Raw genomic sequence first — 18,711 nt, 5'->3', positions numbered from 1 at the left:
CCGAATGACCAAAATGAATGAAATTTTGTAATTTCGAAGTTTAATTGATAGAGGGAAAAAAATAATGAAGTGATGAGGACAAAAAGAAAATCACTTTTTTGTCCATGAGTGGCTCCTTCCTTCGTCTCACAACCCGCCCTTACTTTGGCGCGTGCTATCGACAAATTTTTTTGAAAATATTGAGAGAACCCTACCCTACCCCACAAGGGTCCATTCCCACTTTTTGCTTCATTTCTATACTCTCGTTTATTGGTTCCAGCTCCTGTGTCCCTCTCACACTCAATGCACCTTTTGCTTTTTGGCTACCCTCTACCCACTCCCTCTTCTTCATTCGCAACTCCTCTGTTACTCTATCTTCATATTCTAATCCAGCTTTGCTTTTAGATCTCTACATTTTTTAGCTACCTCGTGAAGAACCACTTTAATCACGCACATTCTGCTCTCTCTTCACGTTATGTTTCTTTTCTTTTCTCCCTCGCACTTAGATCCAAACCATTGCGCTTCGCGTTTAGTTTCATGCTTTAGCTCTTTAACTTGTTACTTACTTACTATTTTTGTTTTTCAGTTCGTTCACTTTCTGCAATCTTCGCGGTCGAATGGATGTGTCGTCGGAGCCTTCTGGCGAAGATGTGGCGCCGGAAAAGCCTCTGAGTTCCTCGAAGAAGAGCGTTCCAGAAGTTTCCAAGAGAGCTGCGAAAACCGCCGCAGAACCTGGTGGTGCGGCGAAAAGGAAAGTTGAACCGCGAACCGGTTCGAGTGCCGGTGCCGGCACGGTTGCGGCGAGGAGATCGGGTTTGATTGGCGGTTCCGCGAGTTCGGTTTCTGCGCTGAGACGGAACAGTACCGGAGGATTGTCTCAGAAGTCGTCGATCTCTGTTGCAGGGAGAAAAGCCAGTGCTGAGTCTGTTGGTGGAGGTAAGAGCAGCGTTTCGTCGGCGAGTGAACCTATCCGAAAGTCTCTGCCGGAGCTCCGGCGTAATTCTGTAACTTCTTCACGGGCCGGCGCTGCGGCGAATCCGGTTGCGGCCTCGCCGGTTGGCTCGGCTTCTAGGACTTCTGGTACGAGTAAAGCGGAGGTTGCGAGGAAGCCGGTCAGTAAACTGGCATTGTCGGGTTCAGGTTCGGCTTCGTCTGTTTCGAGAAGGATAAGTTCTTCGTCCGTGGATAGCACTGCCAGCAGTGGAGGTTCTGCTCGAAGGACTGTTTCCAGGGTTTCTTCGCCGACGGTTTCGAGCGGGTTGAAGGCTGGCTCTCTGTCAACATCGCAGGATAGAGCTTCTGCACTTTCTGGAAGGAGAAAGGGAGGCACTCCTGATAGCCGGGATTCGAAGTTTATCGCGCTTCCGCATGTTGAGATTAAGGCCAATGATGACTTGGTAAGTTTTGAGATCATGGCAACATTTTAAGTTTACTGTTAAGGATTTCATTGGTGAGTTGCTGTTGGCTGTCATGTGGATATGGAATTATTGGGGGAAGGAATCGGATGAAGGAATAATGTCTGCATAGGTGTGAACAGTGGAAAGGAAATAATTGCTGGAAAAGAAGGAATTATGAATACCAGTTGAATGATTTTTTGGATGAGTAGGGAACTTTGCAATTAATATATTAGCGAGCACAATCATTCTTTTTGAAATTTGTCGATCCATTTGTCTACGTTTCATTAACTTTTAGTAACTGTTGCTAGTTGGTGTTTGGTGGGCGCAGTTGCGGGTATCTCTTGTTTTTCTGAAGTTAAACTTCTTCTATTGTATATTGAGCAACTTCGATGGACTTTTCAGACCATTCATCATCTAATTCTGATTTCTAACCCATTTCGATATTATATCAGAGACTGGATCTAAGGGGACACAGAGTTCGCAGTCTCACTGCCAGTGGATTAAACTTATCCTCAAACTTAGAGGTAAATGTATCTTCTGTTTATCTCACTATGTATCTTACATAATATGTTCAATGCTTATTACAATGTTTAAAACAATTTATGCTAGGGAACAACCAAATTTTATTTACGTCTTATATAGCAATGAGCATCTTTATATAAATATATTTATGTCGACATGCTCTCTTTTAGTTGCTTTAGTTATTTTTTGTCGTTTTCCTTTTGTCTTTGTATTTTTGGAATACAACTCATTCTACTGTCTGCATTGAAAAACACAGTAAGTGCAAATTATTCACTGGCATGAAAGAATAGATTTGAGGAAAGTGCACTGCATTTTTGGTGCCCCATTATGTATTAACTATTAAGCTTAAGCACCTCATTGACACGGATAATGTAAAAATTATATGAATTTGCTCTTTGGTATATGTATATATCCAATGTTGTGTCTGCAAGGGTCATATACCACGTGAAGTTAACTGTAAGTTACATAACAAATGATCTGAAATAGTGATTAAGTTTTGTATTTCCTTGTATATTAACTTACCTTATGATTGCAAGCCTTATTGAAAAACACATTGATAGTCTTGGATTTTGGACTTAGGTTCTAAATCAATTCACAAAACCAAATTGTAAGGTGACAATAAACCTTACAAGCATTGTTTAGGTCATATATTTAGTCAATGTGGGATCCCAACCACTTAAGATTTGGTGTCTCGTACCTTTGTTGCCCTACACTGTGACACTTGACTTAGTCTTTTTGGTCAGCTCCTTTATTGGTAGTTCTTTTTGAGACATTGTGACCTAGTGGTGACCATATTTGAGTTGGCTTTCTAACAATCCCCTCATGGCTAGGGCTATGGGTCTAGAGTTTGACATTGCAAGTGGTTCAACAATAGATTTAGGATAAATTTCGATATTTTAGAAGTTTTGACTAAACCTAAATCAACTTTACAAAACTAGCCTATAAGATGAGGAATGCCCAAGCTGTGCTAGCATTACTTACGCCACATCTCTAGTTAATATGGGAACTCAACCCACTAAAATTGTAGTGAAAATAGAGTATTGCAAAAGGAAAAGCAAACTTTCTATTTTGCATAGGCTCTCCTTTCCAGGGATTTTTCTTTTCATGTGCCCATCCCCAAGCTCTTTCATTATAACAGTCCCAAAAATTAATGAAAACACAAACTAGATGGACTTCCTGAGGTGTGTATGTTTATTGTCCTTAAGGACTTATCTATGGTGTATTGTGCAAGACCTCCAAGATACAATAGGAACTTATCAAATTTTCAAGGAACCTAAAACTAGTAAGAGACTATTTAGACGTAATAACCAGGATATAAGAGAAGAATAAATGAGAAAAGATGTGAATGAAAGAAAAGATGTCTACTTTTGGAGGAGAGCGAGCAATCTATTTATAGGGAGGTATATGGGTTTAGAAACTCAAGACCCGCAACACAAAATCTGTGGAAGAAACCAAAGATGTGGAACGACCTACTACTTGCCAAGGATATATTGCAATGTTCGATTGAAACCACGTGAAGAACTGTTGCGGCAAAATTCTGTTAATAAAATCAATGACCATCTACTATTGATCATAGCACAAACGGAATAAAGTCACAGGTTATAGGGAGCCAAAAGTACATCTCCTTTCTTTTGCAATATTTATAATCAAAGAGCTTGGAGATGGCCCCATGAGAAGAAAAATCCCTGGAAAGACGGGAGCATGCGGATCGGGAAGTTTGCTTTTCCTTTTGCAATACTCTGTTTCCACTACAATACCCCACATATTGCAAAATGTAAGAGATAGAAAGAACATAAAAAGAAAAATCCTCTGTATATCTTCTCATCTTTTCTTCTAATCTTTTCTTCTCTTATATCTTAACTTTACTCTTTAATAGTTTCTTGCTAGTTCTGAGTTGCTCAAAAAATTCGAGAAGTTCTTATTGTGTCTTGATGGACTTGCTATAATACATCACGGGTGAGTCTTTAAGGATAGTGAACATGCATGCCTTAGGAAGTCCATTTAGTGTGTGTTTACTTAAGCTTTTACAACAAAAAGTTAACCTCTTTGTGTATCCACATTATGACACTTCACTTAATATTTCTAGTCAACCCCTTCACATGCAGTTTTTGCCTAGAGATTGTGACTTATGGTGATTCCAATTATTGTGACTTTCTTACATATAATGTTATTTTTTAATATATCATATTTCAGGCGTATGACTCTTTTTTTTTGAAAAATGATCGCAATGTTCATCAATATAAGGGACTTGACTCTACTGTTTGAACCAATATATGTAATTTTTAAGGTGTACACTTGATGAGGATTGTTTGATACATCTTTTATGGGTGTTAGAGAGGTATTTGAGTCAAAGATGATTTCAACACTATGACTCATTAAGCGAGAAGTGTCTGTGCATCAAAGTGCACTGCTTGAATTTTACTCATAGTAGTCATTAACTCATTATAACTACCATTTATGTTCTTTTTAGTCCTTGATTGATGGTGGTTATGTAAATAAAACTGTGTTGTTTTATTATGAATTTTTGTAATCTTGTTTTGTTTCGAGTATTTATGTGTAGCATAAATTATTTAGTTGTATTTATAATATCTAAACAGCATCCGTTCTTCTTCCTGCTATAGTGTTTTCAGAGCAACTGTTATGCACTACGATCTAAGGTTGATAACTTTATTCTATGGTTATATTGGCCTAGGCATACCACTTCTCTAAATGTTTTCCGTCCTTGAAATACTAGGAGGATTGAGTTGATGTTGGTTCAGCTGCAACTATTCCTTTCTACGGCTTTAGGTTTTGTTCTTCAATTTGCCATAACTTGTTCCAAGTACTCCATAGTGCAAATGTGAGTGTATAACTCCTTTGTGTTTGTGTTGGAGGTATCATCATACAAATTGATTTTGTAGGGTTGAATTAGATTTAAAGTCCATTTCTTCACATCGTATTGGAGCCATGTTAGAGCCTGTCTTAACGAAATTTTTTGGGTCTATTGTTCCACCCACTATTGGGCTGCTACTAGATCACCTATAAATTTCTAGTCTAATTCTTGAGATATACATGTTTTGTTGTGAAGGGGTGGGTTTGAGATTCCGTTTTGACTAGAGATAAGATTAAATTATAGTATTTAAGTAGTTGATGCAAAACTTATTTTACAAGACAGTTTGTAGGGTTGAGTTAGGTTCAAAATCCACCTCATATCAAATAAAACTCATGTAGGGGTGCTTGCTGTAACTGACTTGGTTAGTCAGTTACAGTGGTTAATTTGAGATGATTAATGGTTAGTCTGTTGCAGCTGATTCCTTATGAGTCTCTGTGGTATATATAGCTGTGTAAATAGATATTATACATTTTCTCTATAACAGTAAAGGAGAGTGTTTCAAGTTGTATTTTTTTGTACCCTGATTTCTTTCTGTTTTGAGGATTTTAATAAATAATATCATTAAACTTATGATTCTTGTTGGCAGTTTGTTTATCTCCGAGACAATCTCTTGTCTACACTGGAAGGAGTAGAAATATTGACCAGAGTGAAGGTTTTATATAATGATTATTTTCATTCAGGATGTTATGTCTGAACAATATCATAAATGATTTCTATACACTGATTGAAGGAAACTATTTACTTTATCAGGTTCTTGATTTAAGTTTTAATGATTTTAAGGGGCCTGGATTTGAGCCTCTTGAGAATTGCAGAGTACTGCAGGTATGTTGCCTTCAGTTGAATTTAGTTTTTTAATGCGTGGATGATATTGTCTCGTGACTGAGATACGAAAGTTAAAAGATGTGAATACTTGTTTAATAACATCAGTTTGAAATCTTTAACTTATATGCAGCAACTCTATCTTGCTGGAAATCAAATTACATCATTGGCAAGTCTCCCTCAACTTCCTAATTTGGAGGCAAGTTAAAATCCCTTTCTATCATTTTGAATTTTAATTCAGATATTTTACTTCAGCGTCCATAAAAAACTTTTTGGTATCTTCCGTGCTTCATCTTTTGCAGTTCCTTTCAGTAGCTCAGAATAAGTTGAAGTCTCTTGCTATGGCTAGCCAACCTCGACTGCAGGTTGTTCAGCTTTATGAAGTATTGGATATATGTATTTTGTGTATTTTCGTGTATGCATGTGTATAACTGAATTGCTTATGAACGAAATAATTTGGTGCAGGTCTTAGCTGCCAGCAAAAACAAAATTTCTACTCTTAAGGGTTTCCCGTATTTACCTGTTCTTGAGGTTAGTAGAAAATTGTTTTCTATTTGTAAGGAATTTCATCATTGATTCCCTTTCTCTAGGAACCTAGTGTTAGGAGGAGTACTACAATGAGTGGAATGAGTTACTTGATGTGGTACTTAAACCTGGAGGCTCTCCTACCTCATGGACTAGTCTTTTGAACTGGATTCTCCTCTTGTGCTTTAGTACTAATAATTGGTGTTTTTATTGAGAGTTGGGCTATAGAGTGTTCTGCCTAATAGGCTCAATTAAGATGTTAGCCTAATTCTGATAGTTGAGTGAAGCCATTGAGGGGAAAAAAGGCTGCCATCAGTTCTCCTATCTCATGTACTAGTATTTTAGGTTGGGGTCTTCTCTTGTTCTTGAGTTCTACCAATTGTATTGCTTCTTTTTGAGAATTGGGCTATGGAAAAGCTACTTATAGGTTGGATTAAGGTGCAAACCGAATGTTTATAAATGAGTGAAACTGTCTCAAAGAGAAAAGGGTAACCATCAGATTAGTGTAGATAGAGTGAAGTCACCATGGACATTGGGTTGTGAATCTAATTGTGATACATAGTGTTATATTTGCATTTGTGGCTGCATACATAAATATAGACTGGTTGATGTTACTGTCAGTGATCTTTTCTGTACTGTAGCATTTGCGAGTGGAGGAGAATCCTATACTTAAGATGCTTCATTTGGAAGCAGCGTCAATATTACTAGTTGGACCTACATTGAAAAAGTACAATGACAGAGGTATGCATAGTGAAGTTATTCTTATTCTTAGCCTTTGGTATGTTTTTTTGTTGTTGTATTGATAGACAACCGATTCTTACTATAGGTTGAAGAGTATGTGCCGTATATGTTTTCTTCAAGTGATTTCTACTGAAATCATTGAACTCTTATATCATGTATTAAGATAATTTATTTATTGAATATGAAAAGTTTTGCAGATCTCTCTCGTGAGGAAGTGGCTCTAGCAAAGCGTTATCCTGCACATACGGCTTTATGCATTAGAGATGGTTGGGATTTCAGTCGCCCTGAGCAAGCTGCAGACTCAACTTTCCGCTTTTTAGTTGAGAAATGGAAAGACCATATTCCTCCTGGTTTTCTCCTCAAAGAAGCCTCCATAGATAAACCTGTGGAAGAAGATGTGTGTCGTTGTCACTTCGCCATTATTCCCGATGGTGCAGCTAGTACAGGCCCCCCATTAGATTTAAAATATCAATGGTTTTGTGGTGATTTATCTCTTTCAAATTTTGCCCCTATTCCGGATGCTACCAGTGAGGTAAAGAGTTGATTACATCATTATCACTGCCTTATACTTGTATATTTGTTTATCTTATTTGTGTTCATTACATTTGTATGATTTTTAGGTTTACTGGCCGAAGCATGATGACATTGGAAAAGTTCTGAAGGTGGAATGCACCCTCACTCTAGAAGAAATGACATATCCTCCTATATTTGCCATCTCACCTCGTATTTCGCGAGGTAGGCCTGTGTTCTATGGCTTTTATTGTATAATTTAGATGAACAGCTAAATTTCTAGATCCTAAGCCTGTATGAATAAAGTGACCTGTGTATTTTATTAGCATAAAGCTGTGGAAGTATGTGTGATGTTTACTGTAAATGCGTTTTTGGATTCCTTTTTTGTTTGTCTTTTTGATTTTGCTGTTTATTTTTATTTTTGTCTGAAACTAAAACATGCATATTCTATTTTGTGTTATTGTGTATACACATTTTTCCAAATATGCTTGCAAACAGATGCACTCTTAAGATTTTTCTTTTTGGAGATAAACCCAACATGCCCTTAAAAGATCATCAGTGAATGTTATGAACCATTGTGTTCCAGAAATATGATTAATCCTTGATAGGCCCCAAATATCATTGTCAATTAGTGAGGTCCAGATGATTTGTATGGTTGACTTGGGATAAATATAGTGAGTTTGTTTAGCCAAAATACAGGTTTCTCACCGAAAAGAATTTACGGCTTTATTCTTAAACAAAAAAGGGTGCATGTGTTTCAGACATGGAAAACTGAGATGACCAAGTGTATTATGTCTCAACATGATACGGAGGCAGGAAAGGATTGATGGATTAGATGTAGAGCCAAGCTCTCTCTTCTCAGGCAAGGTAATATAGGCAATCAGACATAAACCAAACTTGCCTTTGAGCTCGGTCGGGATTTTGTGATTGCATGAACCGTGATACTTCTCCATTGTATCCCTCATGCTTGTATTATGTGTGTGATATCCTAGTCAAATTCCCTATTATTAGATGTGGAGAAATTGTAAGCTATCTAATTTTTTATGCTGTACTCTTGTAATATTCAATGTTCATTGAGATATTGTTGTCTGACCTGTCTCTTACTGGCCAAAGAACAAGGAGCTGTTTGACTTTAGGGTTGGATTCCATATCAATGTTATGTTCTTTTAATAGTTCCTTAATATGTTCATTCTTCATTCATTTTGAATAATTTTACACATCTACATCCTCCAGGAAATGGAATTCCAAAGGTTGTAGATCTTGAAGTACATGGGGAACTGGTAGAAGGAAGTATCATCAGGGGTTGTGCTAAGGTTGCTTGGTGTGGTGGAACTCCAGGAAAAGGTGTTGCTAGGTAGGATGACATTTCTTGTATTTGTACACGTGTCTGTTTGTGTCATTTCTATAGCATAAGACTACCTAGATTTTTTTTAAATGGCGTGACACAGGTATCCCTTTTATTCTGTTTTGTTTTTTGCTCTAGTTGGTTACGGAGAAAGTGGAATAGCAGTCCTGTGGTTATTGTTGGGGCAGAAGAGGAAGAGTATAAGTTAACCATTGATGATGTTGATTCAAGTTTAGTTTTCATGTACACACCAGTAACAGAAGAAGGTGCAAAAGGAGAACCTCAATACAAATATACAGATTTTGTAAAAGCTGGTGAGTATTTTAAGTTTTTTCATTTTTATGTAAACATGCTTGATATCTATTTCCAAAATACTAATCTAGATTCATCAACAGGTTTAGTTCTTTGAATATATGGTCGATGGTAATTATGATTTCTTATTGTTAGTGAGTAATTTGGCTTCAAGTTTGCCATTGATGTGCTCATTTATTTGGTCATTATTACATTGGTTTATGTTAGTATATTTAGTAAGATATTCTCACCTGAGATTGCTGATTTTTTGATTGGAGTATGTAGCCCGTAAAATTTGGGTATTTTTGTACAGAACTCCTTTAACTAGTTCAGTAATTATTGTTCTGAGCACTCCTTTAATGTGCTGCATTGTGAAATCTTGTAAATTTCTCGACGAACAAGAATAGGCATATATTTGATAGATTAATAGCACATCATGAAAGAAGTGACTAAATTTGAAGATTAATTTGTCAACACAAGGTTAATATTATTGAAGAAGTGATATTGTGGGAAGTATAAAGTTGGGAACTATCCAAAATTGAAGGGAGTTCATGAAGTCACCAGTATTCTTAAACCACTCAATTCACATGCTACCAATGTTATCAAAACTGCGAGTATACTTGCCAACCTACATGGTCCTGCAAGTATGGGAGACCCAAGTGAGTGAATGTGCAAGGTGGTGAATGGAGAAGTCACCGATCATTTTGGGATCATGATTTTGCTTGTTAAATTATGGCTCGTGCATTGCATTGATCCTGAAAGTCTTTGTGCAAGCTTGGGTTTTTTTTAACCAATTTAATTACCCAAATCAGGTAGTTGGATTTCAGGTCAGGTTTATAATGATTCAATTCAAAAAACTTAAAAAAGATAACCTTTTCGCCTATGCTTCCGAATTGCAAATCAAATCAAACAACAACCTGCATGACTCTGCTTTGGTCAACTTCATTTAATGAAAAATGGTTTTAAGTTGAAATCTATCAGTTGAGTTATATTCTGACTTCTGAGCTTAGTTGCAATACGTATTGGATCTTAATATTTATGATTTGTGATGACTTATTTTTCTTGTCTATATTTTTTAATTTATGTCCATGTCTATAAGTATAGTTTTTTTCTATATGCTTAACTCTTGTTAAATTATGTTCCTTGAGTTATGGTCTTTTTATCTTCTTCCAACCCTCTTAGGATCCTCTAGTTTTATACATAGCATGCTACTGTCTAATTGTTCTCTGATCATAGTCTTATCACATGGCAGCTCCTCCTTCTGTCAGTAATGTGAAAATAGTTGGAGATGCTGTTGAGGGAAGTACCATCAAAGGAGTCGGAGATTACTTTGGTGGAAGGGAGGGTCCGAGCAAGTTTGAATGGTTGCGGGAGAGCATGGATTCTGGGTCAGTATTCTTTTCATTGCCCTTCACCTAAGGGCATGGAAGTATCAAGTTGAAAAATAAATTCTCTTATCCTAAACTTTGTGTTTTTTCTAATTAGAAAGAATAATGTTGCATTTATTACAATGCTTTGAGGGTGCTTCCTGCTTTTATTTTGTTTAAATTTTGTTTTATTTACTCCCTTAGTGCACTTTTCTGAGGTGTTTTCTCTTGTTACAATGTGGAAAATCTGTGCAGAGGCTTGTTGTTAGTGTCAGCAGGAACATCTGAGTATACCTTGACCAAAGAGGATGTTGGTAGTTGTGTGGCGTTTGTGTACATACCCATTAATTTTGAGGGTTAGTATCCATACATGATGACTATATCTTTTCCAAATACTGTAGCTGTGTTTTTGTAATATACTCATTGATATATCTTTCAGGCCAGGAAGGAAAATCTATGTCTGTAATGTCTTCTGTTGTGAAACAAGGTACCTGGATGACTATTAACAATGTCTCCTGTATTTTGGTTGTTTTCTCGGTGCTATTGTGTGATTTTTTTCTAGTAGTTCATGCTGTTTTGTTTTATACTGGCAGGTGATATTTTGTTATTATTCTAATAACTGAATGCTATTGTTTTCTTTGTCATGTACCAGTTTGTCATTCTTATAGGTATAAAGCCATTCCTAGACCTCCACATAGTAACCTAGGCTTTTAGAATAATTGGGCTTTGACATTGTATGAAAGACTCTCTTTTCAGTAGTCAGGAGGTTGGCCTTTGTTGCCTCAATCTTAAATATCAATACTCTCAAGATTAGACGAAAATAATTTCTCTCTTATTCACTTTGATTACATACATCTAATATATATAGATACATTGTCAGATAATTTAGTAAACAAGCACAACACATGCTAGGAAACACATCCCTGAGATTGCAGAATAGATACAAAAGTAAAACCAATAGGAATAAAATCTTAATCTTTCTAAAATATCTAGACAAATACAAGGTGCAAAGAGCCTCTGGATTGTCAATATATGAAGCACAAACAACTCTCACATGTGAGGGAGCGTTGGATTTATAAAACCATCCTAGTTGACACTCATTCTGACACTCCACCTAATAATTTTAAGCCATTGGGAGAGCTAATGGATACTCATCTTAATTAGTGTGTGATTGTTGTCTCTGGTAACTATAATGCTACTTTTTTGTTCTGATGGGTTTGAATTATTCACTTGCTTTGACTTAAGCATATTGATACGCTTAATCCTTTGATTATAAGGAATTTGTTAGCATTTTTCTTTTCTCAGTACACTTCCAGCTCTATATTGAATTTCCTCATTTTCATATCTCTATGAATACATTCCTTGTGCATCCTAGAAAAGAAGGTTTCCACCTTTCCTATAATGTGACACAGCTGTATTCATTCTTCTAAGAATCTAAATGTATTTTCTGGATACTCTGTTGCTTGTGTGTTAGTTCTTTTGCTTTCTTTTGATAATACAATTAGATGTTTTATGGTGATGATTTTAAAAAAATTCTAAAGCTGCTAGTTTATACCTACAGTTTGAATGAATATGATGCACTGTTTCATTTTCAGCACCTCCAAAGGTAACAAATGTCAAAATAATTGGTGAATTACGAGAGAATAGCAAGGTCACTGCAACTGGTATTGTAACGGGAGGAACGGAAGGATCTAGCAGAGTTCAGTGGTATAAAACACATTCGTCAACTTTGGATGAAAACACTCTTGAAGCATTAAGTACTTCTAAAATTGCCAAAGTAGGTTTGGGTTTTGTTCTCTTTTTTGGGAGATGGAATCCTATAGTTACGCAAGTACAGTGCACTATTCCCCCTTATAAATCTAGTTTCAATTTTTTGTGGGTTTTGTGCTACTTAGGCATTCCGCATACCTCTTGGAGCTGTGGGCTATTACATTGTGGCAAAATTTATTCCCATGACTCCTGATGGTGATTCTGGAGAACCAGTATTTTTAATATCTGATAAAGCAGTGGAGAGTAGGTGTACTTGCTCCTTCTCACTCCCATTTGTTCTTGATCCCACAGTAATATAAACTGAATATAAATCTCTTTGATAACAGGAAAATAAATCCAGTAATCTCTATTAGCTGAATAAATCAATAGTCTTAACAACTTAATACATTTCTTACAGCTCTTCCCCCAAGCTTGAATTTCTTATCTATCATTGGGGATTACAATGAAGATGGAATTTTGACTGCTTCATATGGATATGTTGGAGGTCATGAAGGAAAGAGTATATATAGTTGGTATATTCATGAGGTATATCTAAATTTAAGTTCCACAGTATTTAGCTAACTTATCTAATTTATGCTATGGGATTCTACTTCTTACCTTAGTAACACTATAAAGCCGTCTATAGTACTTTACAAAATAGGTGCTAAAACTCGAACAGAAACTGCCTAGGGACTGTCCTGGATTTGATTTTCGACTAAATACTATTGTCAACTTAGCATTGTATTTCTTCTATCTACTATGCCAGCCCAACATTTTTGCTATGTTTACTAGATTGTTTGACCTTTCAGGGTTTGTTTTTTCTGAGTTAATTTTTACTGATGCTTATTAATAATCTTTTGCTGCATTTATTTCAGTTAGCAATAATATATTTGAACTCCTGTAAGAAAAATAAGTTATTTGTCATCTTTAAATGATAGAAAATTATAATATTTAATACATTGAATAAACAAGTAAGTATGGGTTTAGTTTAAAAGGATGAATTTCAGATTTTTGCATATGTATAGAGAAGGCAATAGGCATGCTGATTGTTTGGCTAATTACGGCATTAGGGGTGTGGATTTTATTTTGTAGGAGGGAATTCCACCTTGAGTTTCTTATGAATATTGTAAAGATAGATGTGAACATTCACATTTTAGGTTTTCCTAGTGGGTTTTGGTTGGGTCTCACGACTTTCATATTTCTTTTCTTTTATTTATGCTATCAGGAATGCTGCATATGATTGATATAGGTTATAGTCCTAACCTTGTTAGGATTATGTCGTGCATAGTAATGCTTTAGGATCATTATTTTCATTTAAAAAAAGGAAATATTTGGTGATATTGATTCTTCTTTGCTAGTACAATACGGTACTAATTGCTACTTGTAAATTTCTAGATGTACACAACCAAATCAATTCACGTTGTGACATTTAATGCTGGAAAACTAAATGTTTAGATATTTATCATGCATATGGGTTGACATTCAACACTCTTTTTGCTTGATCGAAAGCTCCTTAATATGCTGTCTGGGTAAACTGTATGTCTCATGTTTTATTTGTTTTCATTCTAGAATTTTGGTGCATTTAGTGGATGAGAATAAAATGGATTGACTGTTGAAAAAATTATTCTAAGGGATCAAAACATGGATGCAGATTTGACCTGCTGAAATAAATAAATAAAATATTCCTTTTAGTCACAAAATGTCCTTTAGATAGAAATTTTTTGTTCTAAATGTCTCTGGAATGTGCAGGTTGAAGGTGATTCAGGTTCTCGGATACCAGGGGTTTCGGGACTGCAGTACCGTATCACCAAAGAAGGGATTGGAAAATTCATCTCATTCCAGTGTACTCCAGTACGGGATGATGGTGTTGTTGGTGACACAAGAATTTGCATGGGCCAGGAGCGCATTCGCCCTGGTAACATTTATTGGATTAAGCATGAAGATATGAATATGAGTTTGGTCTATTTCTTGAAGTAATATACAAAGAAATTCACATTAACGACATTTGTGCTAAAGATTTCCAATATCAGGCATAGTTACGGAGAGAGAAGATCCAGAACTGAAAGATTAGGGAACAGGGATTATGTCTAACTTAGCAATGCTACTAATATAATTATTCTAGTTTGTAGTGTAAATATATCTTGCTTGACTTATTAGTCACACTGTTTACTCCTCAAACATCTAATTCTAAATTACCATCTGATATTGTAAAAAAGAATGATATATTTTCATCTTTTCAATCTCACTAAATTACCTCATTACACTGTATGATTGATAATATTAATAAATAAAATTTGGTTCACTTTTTTGGTGACATTATTTATTGATCCCTTTTGCTCTGATATGGTCGTTCAATTTGTGTTCCTCTTTGCATTTGTTGGGATTATTGTAGAGATAAATGTGGTCTTCCATATTTTAGGTTTCTCTTGTTGGTTTAGTTTGGTTCCCCCACTTTTGTATTTCCCTTTCTTTTGTATTTAGAATATCACCAATGCTGTATATGATTGATACAGGTTGTCTTAGTTAAGTGATAACATAAGTGACGCAATAACATTGGTATCTTGATTTAGAAAAAAGGTCATTCAATTTGCTTTATATTTTGTTCTAATATAGTTTTGGTTTTTCTTGGTGATCAGGAAGCCCAAGATTGCTTTCTTTACACATAATTGGAAATGCTGTTGAAGGAACAATTCTAAGAATTGAAAAAAAGTATTGGGGTGGTGAAGAGGGAGATTCAGTTTACCGCTGGCTGAGGGTACTTGTAACTTCAACTTTGTGTTGTGAAAGTCTTTGATACGAATTTAAGTTTTAATTTTAAGTCTTGCGTCTTACTCTGAAAAATTTGAACCAGTAAGGTATTGTACATTCATTAATAATAACAATAATGAACTTGCATTTAGGTTTCTAATTAAACTTTAAATTGCTGGTGATTTTCTTACTTTCCTTGCTCTTTAGATATTAAGTCTTTTTTGTCACTAGAATGCCCCTATCCTAATTGGTAAGAGTTTACACTTTTATTGAGTTCTACCATATGTTACTACTTGTTTTTATTAAAAGAAAAAGTGACTTTGGTTGATGTGTTTTAATTACCATTCAAGATAGATTGGTCCTATCTCAACCCTACATGTTTGCTTGAGGGGGACAACTGTTTAACTAGTGTCTAAAAACTTAGCTTAAACAGAATGGTTGGCTCAGTGAACCTCACTGGTTTATCTGTTTCACACACTACTTTCTCAGCATCTGTTGTTACTATCATTCTTGTTGAGTTTGCTGATCTTCCCTAGTTTTGTTCTGCAACACTTTAGCATATGGGTCTCTCATTCAAGACATCCCTTTGATGTATTTAATGGTTTTTGCGAGTGTTGCCCATCTGTTGTCTCCTCTTCTGTGCTATTTGTTGAATATGTTTGTTTACAACCATATGTTGCTGTTTGATTCTCAAGGGTTATTTTGGTGTTGGTATGCTAGAGATTCTTTCTTATGTTGTTTGCAACATGATAGAACTAAACCTTTGCACATCTACACTAATGATGTTAGCACCACTCTCGTGCTGCTGTAGCCACAGAGCATGTCACTTGTCAGTCATCCTTTCAGACCAAAGGGTAAGTTTTCGTAGCCTTCCAAAGCCTCAACTCCTCTTTGAATTGGACACACCACTCCCTATTTTTACATCATGGCTGAACATATGGGTTTTTTCCTTGGGTCTCAGTGATCTCCGTACTGTGCTAGGTTTGTATAGATTTGATGGCTGTATATTGTGGCTTGACTTTTTCCAGGCATCTTTTGTTCAACTTGGGTCATGGCATATTTTGGGGCTTTAACAACTTAACCTCAGTCATAACATCTTCAGTTGGGTCTTAGCTAGGACATCTCTCAAATGGCATATGGCATGACATCTATTAGCCATTTATATGCACGTAGGCCATTTCCCCTTGGCTCATGTGGACTCGGACGAATGGCTTAGGGCTAGCTCAGTTGACAACTTTAATAAAATGTTTCTAGTTCCAATTTCTAGAAACTGCCTTGATATATTATGATCTGAACTTGAAAGAGGGGGTACAGTAAACATATCTAAACTTCAGTAAATTAATAAAGCAGAGCCAGGAAAAAATGTCCTTATAGTTGCCATAAATAGTGGATTCCTCCGTTCCTTGTTTTATTGTGGTTACCATGTTGATGCTACTATTTATAATTGGTCAATTAAATATTTGGGTGATCAACTAACTATTTTGTGGCTTTATGTAGACCACTCCTGATGGCACAAAAAAAGAAATTGCGGGTGCCACTGATGCATCCTATATGCCCTCAATTGATGACATTGGCTCCTTTATTTCTGTTTCATGCGAGCCTGTTCGAAGTGATTGGGCTCGTGGACCTATGGTTCTGTCTGAACAAATTGGGCCAATAGTACCTGGTATTAGTTATTTCTTATTTTATTATTGTGCTTTTTAAGCTTTATATTGTTCATGAAGACATACAGATTTTTTTCAGGTTCAGACAATTTTAATGATACAACTATTTTTACATTACAAATTTAGGTCCCCCAACTTGTCATTCCCTGGAATTTTTGGGATCAATGATAGAAGGGCAGCACTTAAGCTTTAATGCTGTGTATACTGGAGGGTCAGGCTTCTACTATGCATTGTTTATTCTTTACAAGTCTCTATTCCTTTAGTACTTTTTATTTTATCCATTTGGTTACTTTCCCTGTCTTAGAATTTTGTTGCTTGCTTTTCAGGGAGCAAGGAGATTGTACCTATGAGTGGTTTAGGGTAAAAGACAATAGTATTCGAGATAGAATAAGTACCAATGGTAACTTTTATATTGTTGTTTTATCAGCTAAGGGTTATTTATTTGTGATGGAAACATAAATGCTTATTATTTATTTACTATTTGCAGACTTTTTGGATTTGACTCTTGAGGATGTTGGTGCGTGCATTGAAATAATCTATACTCCTGTGCGCAAAGATGGAATCAAAGGCAGCCCAAAGCACATTGTGTCTGATCTGATTTCTCCTGGTAAGATTGTTTTACTTGTGAAATTGGACATGTTATGATTATAGTGGTACCTCCTTTGTTAACTTTAAATAACATACCCTAGATTTTGTAGGAGGATGTTAGATACGGGTTTTATCAGGGACCTTTAATTAAATGTTCACCTGCTTTATGTAGTTATGGATTAGTTAATTTTGCAAATAGTTCCAAAATTTTATAGAAATTTCTTTGAAGTTGACCATTTATCAATTATATTAATCATTTATGAATATGTTATGCTTTGTTTGTTTTAGATTCTCTGGGTCCTCAATTGGCCGTTTGATTGATAGTTTTTGCTGGCAAAAACTACCTTAGACAATATAACTATTCTTCTTTATGTTGGGAATGATCACTAGGAAACATGGTGTTTTTTAGTGTTATTGTACTCCTGGAGTCTAATAATATCACTAATATTGGTTTATTGCTTTTGTAGTACTAAACATGCTAATTGCTATAGCAACTTCAGAACAATACACTTGAGATTAAAAACTGATAAAAATATATTCTTGAGGGCTTAACAGATCCCTCTCATTATCTTCTATATATATTGAAAAAGCAAGAGTACATGGAACACCAAGAGTCTGCACTAGACCTCTAGGTACAAAACTAGGTACTACTCATTACTGGTCTGGCAGACTAGTCTTAATGATGATATGTAACAGTAATTATTCTAACAAATACAAAAAGAATAGATAATGTAAAAATGGTGAAAACTAGATATAGGATTAACTATCTTTCTTAACATGGTATCAAAGTCATGGGTTAGAGCTTCCAATATATAAGTGGGTACAAATCTTACTTTACAAGTCGATTTTATTGAGTTAAACTTAAAGTTCAATTCTTAACAAACTTCTTGAAAATTTTCTTATGTCTGTGTTTCAACAGTTTCTTTGGGGTATAATTTATTTTTAACATTCTGTTATGTTATTGTAAGGTAGTTATATGCATCCCTAATGTAATTTCTTTATGAACTCCTGTGAACAGCGGATCCTAAGGGAATAGAACTCTTAATTCCTGATTGTTGTGAAGATAGAGAGCTTATGCCACTGAGAAAATATTTTGGTGGACATGAGGGGATTGGAAAGTATATTTGGTATCGTGCAAAGCGTAAACTTGAAGGATCTGAACTGCTAGATATATCTAATGCCTCTGATGTTGAAATATCTGGGACAGAGCTGTAAGTACTGAGATGTTCATACTTTTTGTAGGAATAAAAACTGTAACCGAGGTTGAGGGTTTTTTCCATTATTTTTCTTGACATGGCAGAATGTATAAACCGCTGCTTAAAGATGTTGCAGCTTACTTGGCTTTGTATTGGGTGCCTACTCGAGAAGATGGAAAATGTGGAGAGCCATTGGTTGCAATTAGCAGTGCCCCAGTTTCCCCTGGTATCTCTATAATTCTTTGCTGGAAGTTCATTGCAGTATCTGATGATATCTTTTCATCACATGGTTTAAATAGTATTGTGTTGTCGTGGTTGTGCCCACTGTATTTAGAATTTCATTTGTTCTAGCATTTTTGGCTTAAGTGACATAAAATGTGATATTTAGTACATTTTAT

At 35.6% G+C, this 18,711-nt stretch overlaps 1 protein-coding gene across 1 annotated transcript in view; it reads left to right on the top strand.

Moving 5' to 3' along the window:
* Positions 1–245: 245 nt before the first annotated feature.
* AIR9 (Outer arm dynein light chain 1 protein) overlaps positions 246–18,711 on the top strand; it is a 32,214-nt gene continuing 13,748 nt past the window's right edge. The window contains exons 1-27 of the mRNA XM_047293037.2: positions 246–451; positions 566–1,376; positions 1,829–1,900; positions 5,357–5,422; positions 5,521–5,592; positions 5,723–5,788; positions 5,892–5,954; positions 6,055–6,120; positions 6,756–6,855; positions 7,053–7,387; positions 7,476–7,590; positions 8,599–8,719; positions 8,849–9,024; positions 10,254–10,389; positions 10,624–10,724; positions 10,808–10,855; positions 11,964–12,145; positions 12,264–12,381; positions 12,536–12,663; positions 13,867–14,032; positions 14,754–14,872; positions 16,363–16,531; positions 16,656–16,740; positions 16,856–16,929; positions 17,017–17,136; positions 18,136–18,328; positions 18,418–18,539. Of these exons, the coding sequence (XP_047148993.1) occupies positions 597–1,376; positions 1,829–1,900; positions 5,357–5,422; positions 5,521–5,592; positions 5,723–5,788; positions 5,892–5,954; positions 6,055–6,120; positions 6,756–6,855; positions 7,053–7,387; positions 7,476–7,590; positions 8,599–8,719; positions 8,849–9,024; positions 10,254–10,389; positions 10,624–10,724; positions 10,808–10,855; positions 11,964–12,145; positions 12,264–12,381; positions 12,536–12,663; positions 13,867–14,032; positions 14,754–14,872; positions 16,363–16,531; positions 16,656–16,740; positions 16,856–16,929; positions 17,017–17,136; positions 18,136–18,328; positions 18,418–18,539 (3,793 nt within the window). The 5' untranslated portion in view covers positions 246–451; positions 566–596. The remainder of the gene's footprint in view (positions 452–565; positions 1,377–1,828; positions 1,901–5,356; positions 5,423–5,520; positions 5,593–5,722; positions 5,789–5,891; positions 5,955–6,054; positions 6,121–6,755; positions 6,856–7,052; positions 7,388–7,475; positions 7,591–8,598; positions 8,720–8,848; positions 9,025–10,253; positions 10,390–10,623; positions 10,725–10,807; positions 10,856–11,963; positions 12,146–12,263; positions 12,382–12,535; positions 12,664–13,866; positions 14,033–14,753; positions 14,873–16,362; positions 16,532–16,655; positions 16,741–16,855; positions 16,930–17,016; positions 17,137–18,135; positions 18,329–18,417; positions 18,540–18,711) is intronic.

This window comes from Vigna umbellata, chromosome 2 (assembly GCF_029865625.1).
Source record: "Vigna umbellata cultivar VRB3 chromosome 2, Vumbellata_1.0, whole genome shotgun sequence".
NCBI classification, from domain to species: Eukaryota; Viridiplantae; Streptophyta; class Magnoliopsida; order Fabales; family Fabaceae; genus Vigna; species Vigna umbellata.
The sequence above is the reverse complement of the archived record's forward strand: the minus strand, read 5'-3'. Positions and strand labels throughout refer to the sequence as shown.